Raw genomic sequence first — 22,500 nt, 5'->3', positions numbered from 1 at the left:
GTTTTGATGATGTTGTCATTTACTGATGAACTGCTCTGATGCCCTGTTGTATTTCTTTTGGTTTTGGATAGTCCTCGAGAGTTCATTTCCTAGGCTGGTTGTTTCTTATTTTAAAGTGAACAATTTTAGTTATTTCATAGTTCTTTATAGTTTCATTATTCTTCTTTGTAATGTTGTTTATTACATTACTTTTTAACCATGGGGAGTCAATTTGCTGCTGATTCTAGTTATTCAAAATATCTTCAGTTGCTTTTTGTTCTTGTGGGATCCTAAAGCTCTGTTTATTGAACTTGTACTTAATGTGATTAAGCAACAGTAAGCTTTTTAATAGCTCATTTAGCTCTGAACTTGTATTAAAACCATCATCTCCAATTTTTCGTTCTCAAACAATATGTTGTCCTTTCATATACAACCTCAGGAGTGACTTCTGTTTGCATTAGAATATTATTCCTCAACTGAAGGGACATGTAGACGTCATGTGACTCCCTTGACCTTTACAGTGATTATAAATGTGACTCCACGTGGGCAACCAAGATTCCAAGTGTGGGAAGATTGTTGGATTTTCATTTCTGTTCCTTTCTTGTTAATTTGTTTTTATTTTGTTTATATACCGTTCCATACTGGAAGGCTTTTTTCAGCTAAAGTTAGTATTAAGGGCACTTTAGTTTGTTGAAGGGTCCCTGGGTGGCACACGTGGTTTGTGATTAACTACTAACCTAAAGGTTGTCAGCTTGAACCCACCCAGTGGTGCCACAGAAGAAAGCCCTGGTGATCTGCTTCCATAAAAACTATGGCCCAGGAAACCTTATGGAGCAATTCTGCTCCATAACACATGGGGTTGCCATGAGTTGGAGTCAACTCAGTGACAACAGGAATGAAAAGTAAATGAGTTAGTTTGTTGAGTAAAGGCTATGGTTGTGAAATGGTGGGGCTTTAGTCATACAGTTCATGAGATAGTAGTTATGAAAAAATAGTCATTAAATACAACTTGATGTAGGGGACTATTTTGTGTTTTAGATGTATTTGTACTAGAAAGAAGACAGTATTTCTTAGAAAATTGTAGACATTTTCTGTTTTTTCAAAAAGAAACTTTCTCATTTTTTAAAAGATTTCCTTCACATTCTTTTTTTAATATCATTTCACTAAAGGAAACCACTCCAAAAAAAAAACAAGAGTAAAAGCAGTGTAATAACCCCAGATTCCCTACCCCTGTAGAATAGTTTTTTGCTGACGTAAAGTATAATATTACTTACTGAATTAGAAGTATGTATGATTCAACATTATTGAAATTTAGAGGTTTTTTTTTTTTCTTTTTAAAACCTGGGACAAAGCCACTTGTGCTATCAGTTCTCATAGCAGCTTTCTAACAAATGATGCCAGTTTTCTCAATTCTTACATCAAAGAATAATTATAAAATCACTTCCCCTTAGGTCATTCTATTTTATTCTGGTTTACATGAGATTTAAAAAAATTTTATAGGCAAAATAAGTCTAAAGTATGGGCTTAAATTTTTCAGTTTTGATTATAAGTGCTTTGTGCATATTTTCATTTCTGACCTCTAGGTGGCAACCACGCCAAGCCTTGTGACAAGCAGTGCAGCAACTACCCTCACAGTCAACCCTGTACTCCCTCTAACCAGCGCTGCAGTTACTAATCTGTCTGTTACAGGTAAGCAGCAGCCCGGACGTGCAGCTGTTAGAGCAAATGGTAGGTCCATAGTAGGCTTCTGTGAGAATTGCTGTTAAATCGCATGTATGTATTGCTTAAATATAGATATATATATGAAGACCTAAACTTCAAAAAAGATCAAGCATAATTAATTTTATCAGAAAGAATAATTTTACCAAAGCGTTTTCTTATCTTTTTTGTTCTTTCCCACTTTAGTCTATTATCTACATTGTGTATTGCTCCCAGAGTTATTTTTCAAAAATGCTGTTTTTTTTCCCAAGTAACTCCTCTGCTTAAAAACCTTCAGTAGCTGCTGTTGTTTTAATTTAGGAAAATTTCCAAATTCATCATCAATTCATAGATAATTCTTTCTCCCACTGCTCTTTCCCCCACCCTTCCCTCAGCACACAGGAGGGCTCTATTCACACTTTTATAAACACATCCACAGCCTAAAGTGTTGTCTGTCCATTCCAACCTACAGTTCTTTCTGATATCAGAAAAGCTGCTCCCGCTTGTCTGTCAGTTCTTCTTGGAAATAGTCTTTAGTTTCCTCAGGAAACTACTCATTTCCACCTATCTTTTAAGCAGTTACATTTTTATACATCTGTCTTTCCCAAGTCTTTGCACTTCTCAAAAAATCTGAGTATTCTTCTTTTTGTAATCTCAGTGCCTGCCCTAGTGCCTGGCATTTAGTAGGCACACTCACTGTACAATGAATAAATGTATTTGTTCCCCTCTTCGGCCTCTTTTAAATAGCAAATTTTCCAAATATAGTTAGAGTGACTTAACATTGTCATCAAAACGTTTTTAGTGATATATAATGCGTAACATATACTGTGGTTATTCACCAGGTTGATTATGTGGTGGTAAATCATTGAGTGGATTGATGATGTTTTACAATCAAGTTTGCGTTTAACCCTTAGTTGGGAACTTTTGATTTTCTTCACTCATGTTTAAAGTTTATAACATCTCTTTGGCTCTGTGACCTAACCCTGATATGAACATTGAATGAATGACTTCATATCATTATTAAATTTTTAAGATACTAGGAAATCTCATAATTTTGTTTAGAACAGTACTTCTTGACCTCCTTTTGGGTCTTGGACCTCTTTGAGAATTTGATGAAAGCTATAGACTTTACCCCTGCAAAAATAGACATACAGACAATATTTGATAAAATTGAAGGAGGTTGATAAATGACAACCCCCATCATTCCCCACCTCACGAAGGCCATTTGTGGTTACCTTAGGAGCCCACTCGTTTCAGGTTAAAAACCTCTATTTGAGAGTGTATGGTTTTCAGCACTTCAGCCCAAAAACAGACTTTGGTGATTGGCATTGTGCTAGGCACCAGGGGTGTAAACATAGAATTCTTGCCTCTGGGGAGCTGACAGTCTAATTGGACAGCCCTCATCTGGTAAATTATGAACTGAACTTCACCTACCCAACAAATTAAAAGTCATATTTTATAAGGTCTAAAGACACTTCTTTTGAAGAACAATTCCTGATACTACAGGTAGCTTTGCAGAGTTCCTAAAATACGGGAAATGTCTGAAACAAGGTAATTTTAAGGAGGTATGTACATACTCAGAACTAGCTAAAAAACTTTACATTGGTTTTGAGCATCTTAATTGACAGATCACACTTCCTTGAACTCCATCACCCAGCTCATTTGTATGGATTTAATTATGACCATTTTCTGAAATGTTGGTAACACTTTTTGAAGGAATTTTTTTTTAATTATTAAGAAATTTAACATTATAGGAAATCCAGACAGGAGAAACACACTGTTAACTTGTGCCATTTTTGTTTTCAGTTTAAACCTTTTTATATGTACATATGCATGTAATTCTTACTTATAGAGTTTGGTGTCCTGCTTTTTTCACTTTTATAAGTATCTCCCCTTGTTACAGTTTTCACATTTTTACTTTTGATTTGCCTGTAGTATTTTATTGAGTGGTTGTACTATCATAAATATTTACCTATGGTGCCATCATGGTTGAGCTTTACCTGGGGTGACCAGCATTCCCAGTTTGAGCCCTGAAAATCTTGCATCCCAGGAAACCCTCCATCTGCAAGCATGTAACTGGTATCACTGTGTTCACTATTATATCCTTCCATTTTTTATTTTGGTGTAATTTCAAACTTAGAGAGAAGTTGCAAAAATAGTACAAAGAAATCGTAAATCCCTTCCCTCAGATTCTCCAAATGTTAAAAGTTTACCATATTTGCTTTCTCTTTCTCTCTCCTCCTTTCTCTCTATGTATGTGTAATTTTTTTCTGAACCGTTTGAAAAGTTGCAGACATACCCCTACCCGTAAATGCTTTGCTGTGTGTTTTCTAAAAAACTAATTATCCTATATAACCAGAGTGTAGTTATCAAGTCAGGGAATTAGTACAGGTTTAATATGAATGTCTAAAAAACAGATCACATTCAGAGTTTTGCCAGTTATACCAATGATGCCCCTTATGGCAAAAGAAAATCTAAGATCATGCATAGGTTTTCGTTGTGCTGTCTCTTTAGTCTCATTTCATCTGAGTCTTTCTTTGTATTTTATGACTTTGATATTTTTGACAAGAATGGGCAATTATTTTGTAGATTGTCCCTTAACTTTATCTAATGTTTCCTCTTGATTAGATTCAAGTCATACACTTTGGCCGTATATGCATTCACACACATCTATATTCATTTTTATATCTAGCTATGTTAAAATCCACATGTTCGTACTGATATCTCCAGTTCCAATCCAACATCCCATAGTTTATTATTTTCGATCCTTCCTTCTTTCCATATTTTAACTCCCTTCTCAGTGACAGTGAGAAACCTGACTCCCATTCTCAACAATATATTTACTTAATTACTCAATCCTAGAGTAAAAATAGTTTCAAAATTGCTAACCCATGCTTCTGAAAAGACGCAACTTACTGATTATAGTTAAGTGTTTGTTTAGAGTTCTTTTTGTCTTTAGCCTGAAGGCAGATGGTCTAAATACTGTGTTGAAAAGTTATTTGGGTTATTTCTTTTTTATACCCTCTTCAGTGTAGTTGGAGCCCTGATGGCACAGTTGTTGAGAGCTCGGCTGCTAACCAAAAAGTCAGCAGTTCGAATCCACCAGCCACTCTTGGAAACCCTATGGAACAGTTCTACTCTTTGTTGCTAGGAGTCGGAATTGATTCGACGGCAGGGGGTAGTGTGGACACTGTAGTTTCATTATTCATCTGAAATTTGCTTCAGTTTGTTTTTGTTTGTATTCATTGTTAGGATTTTTCTTCCCACCCTTGCTTTTGTTTATTTGTTTGTATTTATATATGAGACATTAACATTGTTTCAAAAGTCAGGACTATACAAAAAGTTCTTCTCAGAGAAATGTCATTCCTCTGTATCATAATTCTTTGTATCCTTTCTATCTCATTTCCATTATGCTTTTCCTATGCTTCTTTTGAATAAATGAACAGAGAAATGTATATATTTTTTATTCACCTTTCTTATTTTAAAGGTAGCATAGTATAGGTACTCTTTTGCATTTTGCTTTTTTTCACTTAACAAAATATCCTGGAAATCACTCCACATTAGTTCATAGAAATCTTCCTTCTTCTATGGTATTGTTGCAGAGTACTCAGTTGTGTGGATGTACTACAGTTTATTCAACCTCGTTCATGTTGTATGGGCATTTAGTTTGTTTCCAGTATTTTTCAGTTATACAAACTATGCTGCAGGAATAACCTTGTTTGTAGGTATTGTTGGAACTGTATCTTCAGGGTAAATTTCTAGAAGTGGAATTGGTTAGTCAAAAGGTAAACAGCTATGGTTTTGTTGGCTCTGGCCAGATTCGCTTCCAAAAATGTTTTAATAGCTTTCATTACTACCGACAATATATGAAAATACCTATTTCCCCACTGTCTCTCCAACAGAAAGTGGTATTATACTTTATAATTTTTGCCAGTCTGAAATGTGAGAAATTGGTGTTAGGGTAATGCTAGCCTGATGAAATTAGCAGATTTAGCAAGTCTGCCAGATAAAAATTAATTGTATTTCTAAATATTAGCAACCATTAGAAAATGAAATTAAAAATACAGTAGCGTTAGTCTTATACAAATTCTTTGAAAAAAATATGTGTAAGACCTATACACAGAAAACCACAAAACATTGCTGAGAGAAGTTTTAAAAGAGTTAAATGGAAGAATATATCATGTTTGTGGAAAAACTATAGAAATTAAGGCAGTGTTATAGTAATGTAAGGATAGACATATAGGGGTTTAAAAACAACAACAACAAAAAACCAGAATAGAAAGTCAAGAAATAGACTCTCATGTATGGGTCAGAATGCCAAGGTCACTCAGTGAGGATAGTCATGTCAGTAAATGATGCTAAAACAACAGGATAGCTATAAAAACCCAAAACCAAACCCCTTGCTTTTGAGTCAATTCTGATTCATGGCGATCGTATTGGGGGAGTGGGGAGCTTGACCCATACAAAAAAAAAACTTTACTCCAAATAAATCATAAAGCTAAACATAGGAGCTAAAACCATAAAATTTCTAGAAAACACAGAAAATCTGTAGGATAGGCAAAATTTTCTCATATAGGACACAGAAAGCACTAATGATAACAAAAAAATCAAAATATTGGCTTCATCAAAATTTAAAACTATTACTTTGCAAAAGGCACTGTTAAGAAAATGAAAAGACAAGCCAAAGAGTAGAAGAAAATACCCAGAATATATTTAAAAAAAAAAAAAAAAAAAACCTCTTACAATGCAAAATTAAAACAAGCAACCCAAAATAAAATAGATAAAATGTTTGAATAGACATTTTACAAAAGAAGATATGAATGCCAGTAAACACATGAAAAGATGCTCAACATCAGTAGTCATCTGGTTACTATGAATGACGTAATACTGCACACCCACTAGCAGGACTAAAATTATATGCTGTTAATACCAAGAGTTGGCAAGGATGTGTATCTGAATCCTCTTACATTGCTGGTGGGAATATAAAATGGTACAACCACTTTGGAGGACTACTAGGTCATTCCTTACAAAGTTAAAATATACTTAACGTATGACCCAGCATTTTCACTCCTACCTATTTAGCCAGGAGAAGACTTGTATATGAATGTTTATAGCAGCTTTATTTAAAATAGTCCCAAATTGAAAATAATCCAAATGTCCATCAAAGAATGAATGGATAAATAGTGATGTATTCATACAGTATACTACCCACCAATAAAAAGGAATAAACTACTGATACATGGCTAAATGTCAAAAAAAAAATTTGCTGAATGAAAAAACCAGACATAAAAGAGAGAAAACTAATCTATAATGGAAAAAAGCAGGTCCTTCTAACTCATGGATAGGGGTGGAAGGATTAATTGCAAAGAGGCATGAACTTTTCGATGTGGTGGAAATGTTCTGTATCTTGATCATGGTGGTGATTACAAAGGTGTATATATTGTTAAAACCTGCCAAACTGTAACTTAAAATAGTTGCATTTTACTGTGTATAAATTATGTCAAAAATTTTATTTAAAAAGTAGCATACAATAAGCACAAGAAAATACGCTCCACATCCTTAGTCATTAAATCCAAACCACACTCATTGCTGTCAAGTTGACTCCAACTCATAGCAACCCTATAGGACAGAGTAGAATTGCCCCATAGGGTTTCCAAGGCTCTAATCTTTACGGAAGCAGACTGCCACATCTTTCTCCCACGGAGCGGCTGGTGGTTTCGAACCGCCAACCTTTCAGTTAGCAGCCAAGCACTTAACCACTGCACCACCAGGGATTGTTTTTCCTTTAAAAAAACCTGTTGCCTGCCAGCCACTCTGACCGGAATCACAATAGTGTGTTCTGGACAGAGGAAGAGGAAAATGTAGAACAAAAAAATCAAATTCATAATAAAGGCCAGATTTACTGGCCTGACAAGAGACTGGAGGAACACCTGAGACTATGGCTCTGTGACACCCCTCTGACATGGAACTGCAGCCATTCCCAGAAACCACTTTCCAGCCAAGCAATAGACAGGCCTATAAAATAAATAATAGCACCCCGAAAGATTTGTTTTTCCCAGTGATGGAAATATTCTGGAATTAGAGAGTAGTGATGGTTACACAACTTTGTGAATACACTAATGAGTATTGAATTGCATACTCTAAATGGTATGTGAATTATATCAAATAAGTAATACACATCTTTATAAGTTATTTAAAATAGTGAAAATGATGTTGTTGAGTTGTTGTCAGCTGCTGTGGACCCATGATGGTCCCATGTATAACGGGATCAGACCGTTGTAATCTATCGGGTTTTCCTTGGCTGATTCTTCAGAAGTAAATCGCCACGCCAAAATGAGTGGGGAAGTATTTTCTAGTCTGTTTTTTGAAAGAATTTCTGTAAGCTTGATATTATTTCTTTCTTCATTGTTTCATAGAATTTACCAGTGAAGCCACATGGGCTGGAAATTTACATTTTGGAAAAGTTTTTAGTTCAATTTCTTTAATAGGTATAGAGCTATTCTGATTTTGCGGTATATTCTGGGAGATAACCCTCAATTTTATATGACTGTTCCTATGTTCTCACTCATTTTTTGTTGTCATTCATATGTTTTTTTGAAAATCATATTTTTAATTTCTAAGAATTTTTATTTGCTCCGATTCCTCCTTTTTATAACAATTTTTATTTCTCCTCCGTCATTTTCTCTAGAGGGAACAGCGATGGTTCAGTGGTAGAATTCTTGCCTTCCATGAGGGAGAACTAGGTTCAATTCCTGGTCAATGCACCTCAAACGCAGCCACTTCTCACCTGTCAGTGGAGGGAGGCTTGTGTATTGCTATGATGCTGAACAGGTTTCAGCTGAGCTTCCAGTCTAAGGTGGACTAGAAAGGCCTGGCAATCTACTTCTGAAAAATCAGCCAGTGAAAACCCTATGGATCACAATGGTCTGATCCTGTTGTACTTTGGACATGTTATCAGGAGGGACCACCCCCTGGAGAAGGACATCATGCTTGGTAAAGCAGAGGGTCAGCAAAAACGAGGAAGACTCTCAATGAGATGCGTATTGATTGATGCAATGGCTCTATCAGTGGGCTCAAACATAGCAACAATTACGAGGATGGTGCAGGACCTGGCAGTGTTTTGTTCTGTTGTAAATAGGGTTACTATGAGTCGGAACTGACTCAATGGCACCTAAAAACAACAGTTTTCTTTTGTAGATGCAGTACAAATTAGAATTGTATTTAAATTGTTTCCTCTAGCATTAGTTCTATTTGTTCATTTTGTTCCATTTCTTAGTGCTGTTGATTTTCTTTTTTCATTGTTTAGTAACCCTTGGTTATTTATTCAAACGGATGGGTACAAAGCCCTATTACTTAATATCAATAGTTTTTACGGGTTTTCTCTGCCATTGTGTAGCTTCTGTTACTCAACAGTCCTCTCCCCTGAAAGGAAGAGCTACTTGTGAGTTGTGAGTATAGGTAGAGAACTGCCGAACTCTTCAAGGTATGTGAGTGGGACGCAGACAGGCAGGCTAGGCTTTTCCCTCACACCTCCCCAGAATGAGGAGGAATCTTTAATTGTGCATGCCAGTGCCTACACTAGAAGCCTTAGCCTTTCACAGTCAGCTTTTTATTTTCTTTGAAGAGTAGTAGGTCGTATTAGTTCTGCTCATATGAGAAGCCTGGTAGAGGGAGGGAAAGGCCCAGTGGTGGATCTGGTGTGTGAATAACCGTTTAATCACCCTGTTTTCTGTCCTTATTTCCTAACTTGATTCTTTGAAAAGAGCAACAAAATCGACAAGTGTTTAACTGAGAAAAAAGAGAGAAGGTATAAATTAGCTAAATCAAGAATGAAAAAGAGGATGTCACTACTTACCATACAGAAGTTAAAAAGATTGTAATGGAATATTTTTTTATTGATATATAACTCGCACACCATAAAATCACCCTTTTAAAGTGTACAATTCAATGGATTTTGAGTATATTTGTAAAGTCATAGAACCATAACCAGTACATGATTTCCGAATACTTCCACACCCCAAAAAGTAATTAAGGACTCATTGGGAGTCACTTTCCATCTGTGTCACTGCCCTCACCCCCATTCCAGCTCCTGGCAACCACTAATCTACTTTTTATTTCTGTGAATTTGCCTGTTCTGGACTTTCATAGAAATAGAATCATATGATACGTGCCCTTTTGTGTCTGGCTTCTTTCATTTAGGATAATAATGTTTTTTAAGGTTTAGTCAGATTGTAGAAATGTATCAGTACTTCATTCCTTTTTGTGACTGAATAATATTTCATTGTATGGATATACCACATTTTGTTTATCCATTCATCTGCTGATGGACATTTGGGTTGTTTCTGCTTTTTGACTATTTTTGAATACTGCTGCTATGAACATTCATATACAAGTTTTTGTGTGGACATATGTTTTCAATTCTTTTGGATATATATGGAGGAGTGGAGTTGCTAGAAAGATACATTTACCAAAATTAATTAAAAAAAAAAAGAAAAAGAAAACCTGAATAAACCTAAGACAAGTTAAGTAACCAAATTAATAATTAAAAATTATCCCATCTAAAAAAAAAAGATGAAGCCCAGGTGGATTCACCAGTGAATTCTTTCAAATATTTAAAGAAGAAAAATAAGATCAACCCTTAACAATCTCTTTCTGAAAATAGAGGAGGAGGGACAACTCATTCTGTGAAGTATTACACTGATATCAACAACATCAAAAGAAAAAAGAAGGAGGGGGGAAAAAAAAAACACCCTTTAGACCTATATCCCTCATGAAGATACATGGGGGAAAAAAAAATCCTCAACAAGGTATTAGCATATCCAATTCAACAGCATATAAAAATGATTATGCACCATGATGAAGCGGTATTTATTCCAGGAATATAAGGCTGGTTTAATTTCCAAACATCAGTTAATGGAAAACCCCATAGTAATAGAAGGCCAAAACTGTACCATCTAAATAGATGCAGAGAAAGTATTTGACAAAATCAAACATCCATTCATGATGAAAAAACTCTTTAACTAGGAATAGAAGGAAACTTCTCAACCTGATAAAGGTCATCTACTAAAAACCTACAGCTAACAGTATAATGGAGAAAGACTGAATGCTTTCCTCCTAAGGCTGGCAACAAGGCCAGGAATGTTTGCTCGGACTTCTGATTAACATTATACTGGAAATTCCAGCCAGTTTAATAAGGGGGAAAAGGAGGAAGTTAAACTGTCTTTATTTGCAGACATTATCTTGTGTGTACAAAAATCCCAAGGAATCCACCAAAAAAAAAAAAATCTACTAGGACTTTTAAATGAATTCAGTATTGTTGCAGGATACAAGGTCAATATAGAAAAATCAGTTCATTTCTACTTATTATCAACAACCAATCCAGAAATGAAATTAATAAAATAATTTCATTAACAATAGCTTCAAAAAAAAATACTTAGGAATAAATTTAACAAAAGTAGTACACGACTTATACACTAAAAACTACCATTTGCTGAGAAAAAGTCTAAATAGAGAGATATTCCATGTTCATGGTTTGGAAGACTCAGTATTTTTAAGATGACAGCTCTTTTCCAAATTGATCTATAGGTTCAACACAATCATAGTCAAATTTCTGCAGGCTTTTTTTTTTCTCCCAAGAATTGATAAGCTCATGCTAAAATTTATATGAAAGGGACCAGAACAGCCAAAACAATTTTGAAAAAGAATGAAGTGGAGGACTTCCTTTAAAGCTACAGTAATCAAGACATGTGATACTGGCATCAGGATAGATATATAGATTAATGGAACAGAATTGAAAGTTCAGAAATAAACCTTTAAATTTATGGTCAACTGATTTTTGACAAAGGTGTAAAGGCAGATTTATGGGGGAAAGGATACTTTTTGCAACAAATGGTTTTGGGTGAATTGGATATCCATATGCACAAAGATGAATTTAGATCCTACCTCATAGCATGCACAAAAGTTAACCCTAAAAGACCTAAATGTAAAAGCTGTAACTATAAATCTACCAGGAAAAAAACATAGTAGGAAATGACCTTGGGTTAGGTAAAGAGTTCATAGAAGCGGCACCAAAAGCACAATCCATAAAAGAACAAAAATTGATAAATTGGGCTTCGACAAAAGTAAAATCTTCTTATGGTGATGGAAAAATCTCATTGATTAAGTAAGTGTAGGGTTGCATAGCTGATTAATGTAATTGCGGTCAATAAGTTGTACATCTGTTAAAAGTTGAATTGGCAAAAGCTGTGTGATAGATATATTTACAACAGTGACCAAAAAAAAAAGAGTAGCTGCTGAGGCTGCTTGTGTACAACCAAACACCTCATGGGATTTGGTTACTTGGTTTGGAGGTTTAGGATCATGGATTCATGGGCCATCCAAGTTAACTGGCCCAATAATGTGTTTAGTGCTTCTTTTCTACCTCCTAGTTCATTGCATAGTGCCTGGGGTCTTAAAAACTTGCAAGTGGCCATCCAAGGCACAACAACTGGTCTCTATTCACCTGGAGCAACAGAGGAAGAAGGAGAGTCAGTAATAGGAGAAAGAAATGGAATATGTGGCTAATTGTCTCCATGAATAACTGCTTCCTTTCCTGAGACTAGAAGAAGTGAATGGTGCCTAGCTACCATTACTGAACATTTTGATCAAAGATTCTACAGAAGAATCCTGATCAAAAGGGGGAAAATGCAGAACAGAATTTCAGATTTTCATGAAATCTACCATTTATGGAACGATGGAGGCTGGATGAACCCCTGAAATTATTGCCCTGAGATAATCTTTAAACTTAAAACCAAAAATATCTCCTGAAGTCTTCTTAAAACCAAATAATAGTTTAGCTTAACTAGTAAAGAATGTCTGCCTTGAGTATTGTGCTCTTTTAAGATCTATCTATATGGGATCAGACTGACAACAGCAACTCGAAAGGTTAAACAGGAACACTAGAGGGTTGTGAGTTTATGTTAATGGGGGAGCACCTCAAAAGGAGAGTGAGAATGGTTGCACAACTAGAAGAATGTAATCAATATCACTGTAATTGTAGATGTAGAAACTGTTGAATTGGTGCATATTCTGCTGTATATATTCTCAACAACAAAATAAATTATAAACAAAAATCTCCTGAGTTTCAGAAGATAACCTCTAAGAAGGTGAAAAGATAAGGTATAGACTGGGAAAAACATTTGAAAATCATATATCTGATAAAAGACTTGTATCTAAAATATATAAAGAACTCCTACAACTCAATAATAAGACAACCCTATTCCTCAAATGAACAAAATATTTTAATAGACATTTTACCAAAGAATAGTTAATAAGCACATAAAAAGGTGCTCAATATTATTACTCATTAGGGAAATACAAATTAAACCTATAACAGTATACCACTTCCCCCTGCTATAATGACTATATTCAAAAAGACCAAAAATAACAAGTGTGGTGAGGATATAGGGAAATTGAAACCCTGATGCATTCCTGATGGAAATGTAAGATGGTATAACCACTGTGGAAAACACTCTGGCAGTTTCTTAGAGTTAAATGTAACTTTACCATCCTACTCAGCAATTTCCCCAAGAGAAATGTCCACACAAAAATTTGAACACAAATGTTCATAGCAGCAGTATTCATAATAGCCAAAATGTTAGAAGCAAGCCAAATGCCCATCAGCTGGTGAATGAATAACCAAATATGGTATATCCATACAATGGACTGTTGTTACTGAACCATAAGAGATAATAAAGTACAGATTTGTGCTACAATGTAGATGAACCTTGAAAACTTTATGCTACATGAAAGAAGCTAGAGGTGCAAAAGACTATGTATTGTATGATTCCATTTACATGAAAAGTCCAGAAAAAGCAAATCTATAGAGACCAAAAGCAGATGACTAGGGCTATGGGTGGGAGCGAGGAGTGACTGCTAACAGGCACGAGGGATCTTTTTGGGGTGGTGGGAGTGTTATAAACAGGATTGTGGTGATGGTTGCACAGCTCTGTAAATATGCAAAAAAAAAAAAAGAAAGAAAAATCATTAATTTTGCTAGTTATATATTGAGTGAATTTTATGGCACGTAAATTATGCTTCAAAAAAGTTGTTTTAAAATGTTTTTAAAAGGTGGATAGGAGGCAAGAGGTGGGGCCAAACACTTTATATACATTCCTGTGTATAACTTCGTACCAACTTATGAGGTAGATTGTGACATCCTGTTTTGTTGTTGAGGACATTAAGGCTTAGCATGCCTAAGTTCCTCTTTCAAAATTGCCCAAGTAACAAGAATTTGAGGTCCTATCTTCCAGTCATAAAAGATATATATTAATTAAACTGTGATTCGCTGGCTGGGAGAATTAATTGAAAGATCATGTTACATTGTTATACCATAGGGCTTATGAGCCTCTCATTGAACCTGGTGGAATTCATGTTGAAGACAGCTGGAGTGTGATTGGAGGATTACAACCAGAAAAAACAAGTTTGCATTATTTCTGGAGTTGTCATCTCCTGGCCCAGGTTAAATTCACTCACGAGATTTGACCGGCATTTTCTCTGTCAGCCTGTGGGGTTTAAGGAGATAACTAAATGGCAGAGGCCTAAAAGGGCAGTGGAGAGTGGGAAAAAAGAAACCATTTTAAACCTTTTCAAGATATGGGGTCTTGTGAAAATAGGCAATTTCGATTTCAGAATTTTGAAAGGGAAGTAGTGCCCAGAGGAACAATCAGATTTTAGATAAGATGAGAAATTGGTAAAGAAAAGATTGGAAGTACACTGAAATTTGTTAACAGTAGAACAGGAATGAGAAAAGGTGTTTATGTTTCTGTGGAACAAGGAGAAGGTCGTTAGGAAAAGGGGGTAAAGCCTGAAAAAAGTGTATCTTACTGTGCCAAATACAAGACTCAACACACTATCAGCAACTAAATGATACAGATTGATCTGATAGATTTAGAACTGAAGAAATAATGAATGAAAATATGATTAATCATATCCACAAATGTGTAACTGTTTAGGGGTAGCAGCAATAAAGAGGGAATCATAGTATTTATTTTTTTGAGGAGTAAACATGTCCTTTTTCAGTTAACAGTAAGGAAGTATGCAGATCACGTTCATTAGAGACCACATAGCCACTTTTGTGCAGCATTGTAGGGGGTAGAGAAGAATAGGATCGGTACTGAAATAGATAATATCTAAGTTTCTCCTAGTTCTGGGATATGTGAAAGAAACTTTTCCTGAGAGTTGAAATTGAATTCTAAGTGTTCTTAGTGTAGCCCAGGAGAAGGCTTCACAATCCATTTTGCAAGAAGGACAAAAATGCCTGAATCTTTTGTGAGAGAAGGGAGTCGTCTTTAGCGTCAGCAATAGATTTTATCAAAACAAATATATCTTTTGCATGTTTTTTTTCCCCAGTGTGTAATAATACCCTCATAGATTTGAAATTTTCATTTTGATTGGTCTAGTTCTTTTATAATATATTCAAAGTCTTTTATACTTCACAGAAGTATTATATTGAAAATTTATAGATGATTTTTTTGTCTTTTTGAGTTCTCTCTCTTGAGAAAATCCCACTTGGGTTCTACTTTACCCATATATGTGACTGATTAAATCGTAGAACATAGTGAATTTCACTAAATTAAGTTCCACCTACTTTAGGCACCTGTTTTTGTAACATGACATTTACTGAAAATTGAAATATGAGGGCATGTTCTATACTGTCCTTTGTAGATATCATCAAAACTACAACTCACTGGGGACAGTGGCATCTTCTGCTTTGGGGAAGATTATCTATCCTATGAGTGCCTTATGAGCCACTTCTACTTTAGTCAAAGTGACTTGCCGTTCTTTGCCTCTGAGACCCAGCAGGCTTAACTGATACGTATGTTTTAGACCTGTGCTATCCAACATGATAGTCACTAGTCACACGTGGCTGTTGAGCACTTAATAATGCGGCTAGTTCAAATTGAGATGTGCTGTACATGGAAAATACCATTTTAAAGACTTGGTGTGAAACAGTAAAATAACTCAGTAATTTTTTTATATTGATTTCATGTTAAAATGATAATATTTTGGATATGTTGGGTTAAATAGATTATATTATTAAAGCTTTTATCTCACCTGTTTTTATTATTTTCAGTGGAACTACTAGAATATTCAGTTATATATGTATTATATTTCTGTTGGACAGTGCTAGTCTCAAACATTAAATAATCCCAGTGAATGTGTTTTAGTTTTTACTTGTGGTATTTTTAACGTCCATTAGTCATTTATATCCAAATGCTTGTTCTTCTCCTTAAAACAAAAAGAAATTTGGGCATCGGCCTCTAAACAATCTCCATTTTTCATGCTAACCTTCATGAGATGATATTATTGTATTTTATTGTCTCCATGAATAAGAGAATATTTACCAGAATTGACTTTTTGAGAGCTGCTATTTATTATAGTTACCTAAATTTTTTTAACAAAAAGAAGGCATCTAGTTAGACACCTCTAATCATCCTGCACCATTTTCTGCGGCACTTATTTGTAGAAAAGTACGTAACTTTTTGTTGTTGTTTCGATTTCTCTGTTGAGACTACTAAGGAGATTTCTCAATGAAAAGGTGCTTTGAGAAGTAAGGGTTTTTTGCTTATGAGTTTTTTTCCCTAGAGCAGTTGTATTTCATAGCGAGAGCTGCTGTGGTGCTTTCTTTCTGTTGTTTTTTGAATAGGAAATTGACAGTGAAAAACTTTACTCTGTATTTCTTTTATGGTTACTTTTTTGCTCTTGCCTCTTAGAGTTCATTGCTTTGCTTCTACAATGTTTATTATTGTGTTGATTGTCATAGAAACACTAAACTGGGTTAATAAAAGGGCAAATGTAGAGACCATTAGATGGTAGATTAGTTACTCAATGGATTCTAGAGTATGGCTGAATAACGTCACCATTCTTCAAAAACACTTACAGAAAGTGGTTTTCTAATCTGATTCCCTTTTTCAGGCACTACAGACACCCCCTCCAACAACACAGCAACCGTGATATCCACAGCACCTCCAGCTTCTTCAGCAGTCACATCCCCCTCTCTGAGTCCTTCCCCTTCTGCCTCCGCCTCCACCTCCGAAGCATCCAGTGCCAGTGAGACCAGCACAACACAGACCACCTCCACTCCTTTGTCCTCCCCCCTCGGGACCAGCCAGGTGATGGTGACATCAGGGTTGCAAACAGCTACCCTCCAAGGAGCTGCACAGTTGCCAGCAAATGCCAGTCTTGCTGCCATGGCTGCTGCTGCAGGACTAAACCCAGGCCTGATGGCACCCTCTCAGTTTGCAGCTGGGTAAGGAGCTTTCTCATCTCACTCCCATCTGAGAAACAACTAGGAGGTCACCCCTAGAAATGCTTGTAGAGGAGACCTTCCATCATCAGCTTAAAAAAACAAAACAAAACTCTTCAAAGCAATAATCTTTTTTAATTGGGCTGCTCTGTAATAGCACAAGCACCTTGATTATAGTTGAACTTGTTTCTTAACACCCTGGAAAGGACGGTAGTTGTCCCTTAATTTCCAGATGAAGATAAGAAACACCAAGTCACTAATAACCTGAGTGATGGGGCCAGGAAGAAAGCCCAGAACTCCTGACTTACTCTTTTGCTTTCTCCATTAAACTCTCAACTGTCTGCTTTTTACTTCTCCAGCATAGATGAGATGTAATGAGACTCCCAATTATGTATTATTATTGTCAAACATATTTTAAGAATTACCTTGAAAATATATCTCTTTCCCTGGAGTATTTCCTTTTGTTTTGGTAAAAAGAGAGAGTGAAATAATTCAAAGAGGAATCAAAATGACTGTAAGAATTTGAAATTTGACGTGAATCAAAACCTTGGTTTGCTTTGTACATGTAAGCGTCAAGGGAAGCAGTAACTCAGAAGCACTAACCCAACCATGTAAGAGTGTAAGGAAGATAACAGCTATTGCCATATGCTTCCCTAGCTGGATTTTCCCTTTTCTCATCCCTGTGGGTGTGTTGTCAGGCTGACAGATGTGTCTGCATGGTAATAAAGTGACCCCTCTTTTGGACTTACAGAGGTGCCTTACTCAGTCTCAACCCAGGGACCCTGGGCGGTGCTCTCAGCCCAGCTCTGATGAGCAACAGTACACTGGCAACTATTCAAGGTCAGTAAAATCTTCTTCCTTGTTTAGTTTTTTTTTTTTTAATGGAGGAAGTCTGCCTGGCCAGAGGTAAAGATGATGGGGAGAGATAGTTGAAATGATAATGCTGATTAATTTGTTCTTGAGGACCAAGAAAACATCCTCGTACAAAAAAGCTTTGTGAGAAAAATAGAGATGGTAGCTTGTGAGTAAGAATAGGAATATACTTAGTTTGGCATAGTGTAGGAAACCAGGACTTTAATGCTGATATTTATCTTCTTCCGTGAGTAGACTTTGAGGCAGATTTACCTCCTGATAAGTTTATCCAAGTATTCATCTAAGACCCATCCCTAAGCAAAACTGACCAAGTAAGATTCCCCAATCCTGGTCCCCAGGAGAGCAGGGCGTGGGAAGGTCCTGTAATGAATGAACATTGGAACACATCATACAGACTTTAGAGTACTTTTCATTCCGGTTGGATTCTACCCTTTTTATATCCCCATCATTGCACAGCAGATATTCTTTGGATTGTACTATCTCTTCTCCAAGCCCAGTTGGATCCCTTTTGGCTCTGGCATGTTACCAGTGCAGTGAGCATTCAGTTATAGTGAGCGTCTTCCCTCTTTTCAGCTGTAAGCTTTATGTCTGAAGATGCTCTTATGTAACTCAGAGAAAGAATTTGAGAGACATTACTCTGTTAGTGTATTTTTTCCTTTAAAATAGTTTTGTGCTTAAACAGAAGTTCCAGGACTACAAATAAGCTTTTAGCCAACTTCAGTTAATATTAGTGCTTCATGAATGGTATCTCTACAGTGTACTATGTTGTTAGGTACCTTCGCATCGTTTTCAACTCATAGCAACTCCATGTGACAGAGTAGAACTGCCCCTTTGTGTTTTCTAGGCTGAAACCTTTATGGGAGCACATCAGCAGGTCTTTATCCATGGAGCCGCTGGTGGGTTTGAACCGCCATTTCAGTTAGCAGCCGAGCATTTAACTGTTGGGCACCAGGGCTCCTTAACAGCGTACTATGTTGTTGTTGTTAGGTGCTGTCTAGTTGGTTCCAACTCATAGCGACCCGGCATACAACAGAATGAAACACGGCGTGGTCCCAAGCCATCCTCACAATTGTTATGCTTGAGGTCACCGTTGCAGCCACTGTGTCAGTCCATCTAGTTGAGGGTCTTCCTCTTTTTCACTGACCCTCCCCTGTACCAAGCATGATGTCCTTCTCCAGATACTGAACCCTCCTGATAACATGTCCAAAGTATGTGAGACAAAGTCTTGCCATCCTCACAGCATTCTGGTGTACTTCTTGCAAGACAGATTTGTTTGTTCTGTACAACAATGTTAATTTGTTAATAGATAATGTTAATTACAGATAAGACCAAGATCTAGGTTACTTTACATTATATTGACTTTCTGATTTAACTAATTTGTGTCTGCAGTTGATGGTTAGATCTATAAAGTTTTTGTTACACAAGGATTTCTTTTTGGAATAAGATTTGTTATAAATCACTTTTTCTCCTGTGTTAAGGGGCATCTCTGAGCTGTGGGAATGCTACAAAGGCAAAATGCTTCCCCAGGGCACGATTGCCTGGAGAGCAGACACTCTCTGGGAAGCTCTAGAACCAGTCTGTTACTCTAAGCCTGGAATCTCACAAAACTTCAGACTGCTGCAGGTCTCACTGTTCTGTATGATTGTATGATCCTATCTGACGTCAGGGCGTTCCTTTCAGTTCTTCTAGCTTTTTTTTATATATTATGTAAGAAACCAAACCCAAAATTTAATGCCACTAGAAGAGATCCTAAATCTACATGTGGAGGTATGGTTATATGGCTGGAGAGGTTTTGGGGGCTTTGATAACAGGATAAGATATTACATGAGAGTGCCCAATTATTTTAAATGAAATTTTGATGGTGATGACTTCTGTAGGGAAACAATAGCATCATAGAAAAATTCTCACCTATTAAGGCAACTTCTAGCCTTAGATAACCCACCTGGGGCCACCTACATCACTGCATCTGTGATTTCCTCCTACAGTAGACTCATCATTCTCATTTACACAAGTCATAGGAATCAAATCTTTTTTGAAGCCTCAGGAAGTGAAAAATTAATCACACCTTATACTTTATTTGGTCTGTTGCCAAATATACCAAATAAGTGAAAAATAATAATTCGGTTGAATAATTAAATCAGTCATATAATTGAATCAATTATATTCAGTTATTCACATAATAATTATGTGAATATACAGTAATTACATACACCTGCTCGTCACTTAACGACTCTCAGGTTGTCCAACATTTCCCATTTATGACAACAGAAAAAAATCTACTATCTGACTATTTTGTGCATTGAGGAGGAGCCGAGGTGGCGGGTGGAGGTAGGGCGAGGTTTGTGAGAGGGAGCGAGGCCACGTGGGCTGCTGGAGGTTCCTATTACCCAAGTCTGGCTGAGGAGCCCAGCTGGGTCCGCGGCAGAATAGGCACACAGGAGACCGGGGTGGGAGCCGGGCCGCAGGAGTCGGGTGAGGGTCTCGGAAGTCTCTTCTTCCAAAGAGGGCTGTCTGCCACCTCTGCAGCCTCCGCCGGGTCCAGGTGGCCGGGTCTCATCTGCCCGCAGGCCTGGGAGCCGCCCGCTGCTGAGGCCCATCTCCAGGGCTGGTGGAGCGGGAAGGTGGAGAGGCGAGGTTCAGGGGTCCTCATGGAGGCCTGGAGTGTGGCCAGGTGATGGTGGGCCCCTAACTGCTCCGGAGGTGTCGGGCAGCCCCCACCACCACCACCCCGGCCCCTGTGGGCTCCGCAGTGGTGGGGAAGGGGGGCCTGCTGCGCCACCCGCATCTGAAGACACTCCGGCGCTGGTGAGCAACAGTGACGGGCGCCAAAGACGGGTGCGGCTCCAACTCTCACATTAAGGCCACTTTTTGCCTGATGACCTGATCTTTGGAACCTAACCATCTCGATACGTGAGGCATGGGTGTATTCTAATTGATTTTAGAACTGAAGCCTTTTGTAAGATGGTTTTCATTTTGTGTATTATACTCTAAAGTTTGCTCAGCTTATTAATGACCTCCACTGGTTTGATAAAAAAACAAAAAAACCAAACCCGTTGCCATCGAGTTCATTCCAACTCATAGTGACCCTATAGGACAGAGTAGAACTGCCCCATACGGTTTCCAAGGAGCGGCTGGTGGATTCAAACTGCTGACATCTTAGGTTAGCTGCCTTAACACTTAGCTTTTGAATGGAGGTAGTTTAAAATCAGTAATCTTCATTAAAATCAAAATTATTGGATTTAAAATAAGAGTTCTAGGTAAATGAAATAAAGTGGATTTTTCAAAATAAAAGCTTGACTGTTTATTAGGCAGTTCTTACTCTCCCCCATCCTGCTCATGCTCCTTGAATTAGAGTTCTCAATCCTTTAGAATCTTTCAGATATTATGAATAAACTTCACTTGATGTCAGTATAGCACTGTGATTGAGAAAAAGAATAAGGGCTTCACATTTTCCTGCCGAGTTGTAGGAAAACTCAGTAGACCTTTGATGTGTTACTTGGGTTCTCCATGATGATGCTAATGTTCTCTTTCCTGCCTGTTTTGGGGGCTTTGTCTTCAGCTCTTGCTTCTGGTGGCTCTCTTCCAATAACGTCACTGGATGCAACTGGGAACCTGGTATTTGCCAATGCAGGAGGAGCCCCCAACATCGTGACTGCCCCTCTGTTCCTGAACCCTCAGAACCTCTCTCTGCTCACCAGCAACCCAGTTAGCTTGGTCTCTGCCGCTGCAGCCTCCGCAGGGAACTCTGGACCTGTTGCCAGCCTTCACGCCACCTCCACCTCAGCTGAGTCCATCCAGAACTCTCTCTTCACAGTGGCCTCTGCCAGCGGGGCTGCTTCTACCACCACTACCGCCTCCAAGGCACAGTGAGCTGGGCTGCCAGCCAGGTTAATAAACTGAAAATGTGATTGGCTTCCGCTCGCCATGTTGCTGAGGGCACAGGAGAGAAGAAAAAACCACACATACTGGGGGAGGGGGGGATAAAGGATGAAGATGGGACAACATTTGCCTAATTTTGTAATAAAACACTGTCTTTTCAGGATTGCTTCATGGATTGGAGAACTTTCTAACCAAAAATGTAAAAAAAACAAAAAAAAAAACAAAAACAAAAAAAAACAGAAACAAAAAAATCAAAAACAAACAAAAAGTAAATGAAAGGACTACTTATCATTTCCAGCAGTCATGATGACAAGTTAAGGTGGGTTACCACTTCCAATATAGGAAGGGGATTTCTTGTTTGTCTAAATTTCTTTTTTCCTTTAAAAAAAAAAAAAAATCATTTTTACGGGTCTGTTGTACAGGCCATTAAGTCATAACAAGGTGTTTATAATCATATCAGTTGTGTTGGGGGTTCCTTTTTAACTGGTACAATTTAGGCAGGCCTGTATTACTGTATCTCTATTGTTGTTGTTGTTATTGTTTTTATATATATATACATATATATATATATATATATAGTTTGGACACATTTATCTCTTGCTCCTGGATCCTATTTCAGTGAGCTCCCACACTGTGGGGAGGGAGGGTTTTGGGGTAAGGGGAGATTTATGTTCTTAGCTGCGGGGAATGTTCTTGCTGGTTTCCTTATCCTTGATGACTCTTACAGAGGTGCTAGAAAATTATTTTCTTTTGCCACTTATGCAAGAGGCTTGGTGCAGAAGCTG

General features: G+C 37.3%; 1 protein-coding gene across 2 annotated transcripts in view; it reads left to right on the top strand.

Annotated features, from left to right (window-relative positions):
* LOC101350834 (POU domain, class 2, transcription factor 1) overlaps positions 1–21,820 on the top strand; it is a 69,251-nt gene extending 47,431 nt beyond the window's left edge. For both annotated transcript variants that reach the window (XM_023738488.1, XM_004384138.2), the window contains 4 exons: positions 1,563–1,668; positions 16,633–16,966; positions 17,715–17,803; positions 21,396–21,820. In XM_023738488.1, coding sequence (XP_023594256.1) covers positions 1,563–1,668; positions 16,633–16,966; positions 17,715–17,803; positions 21,396–21,706 — 840 coding nt within the window. In that variant the 3' untranslated portion in view covers positions 21,707–21,820. The remainder of the gene's footprint in view (positions 1–1,562; positions 1,669–16,632; positions 16,967–17,714; positions 17,804–21,395) is intronic.
* The last annotated feature ends 680 nt before the right edge of the window (positions 21,821–22,500 follow it).

Source organism: Trichechus manatus, unplaced genomic scaffold, assembly GCF_000243295.1.
Source record: "Trichechus manatus latirostris isolate Lorelei unplaced genomic scaffold, TriManLat1.0 scaffold00117, whole genome shotgun sequence".
NCBI classification, from domain to species: Eukaryota; Metazoa; Chordata; class Mammalia; order Sirenia; family Trichechidae; genus Trichechus; species Trichechus manatus.
The sequence above is the reverse complement of the archived record's forward strand: the minus strand, read 5'-3'. Positions and strand labels throughout refer to the sequence as shown.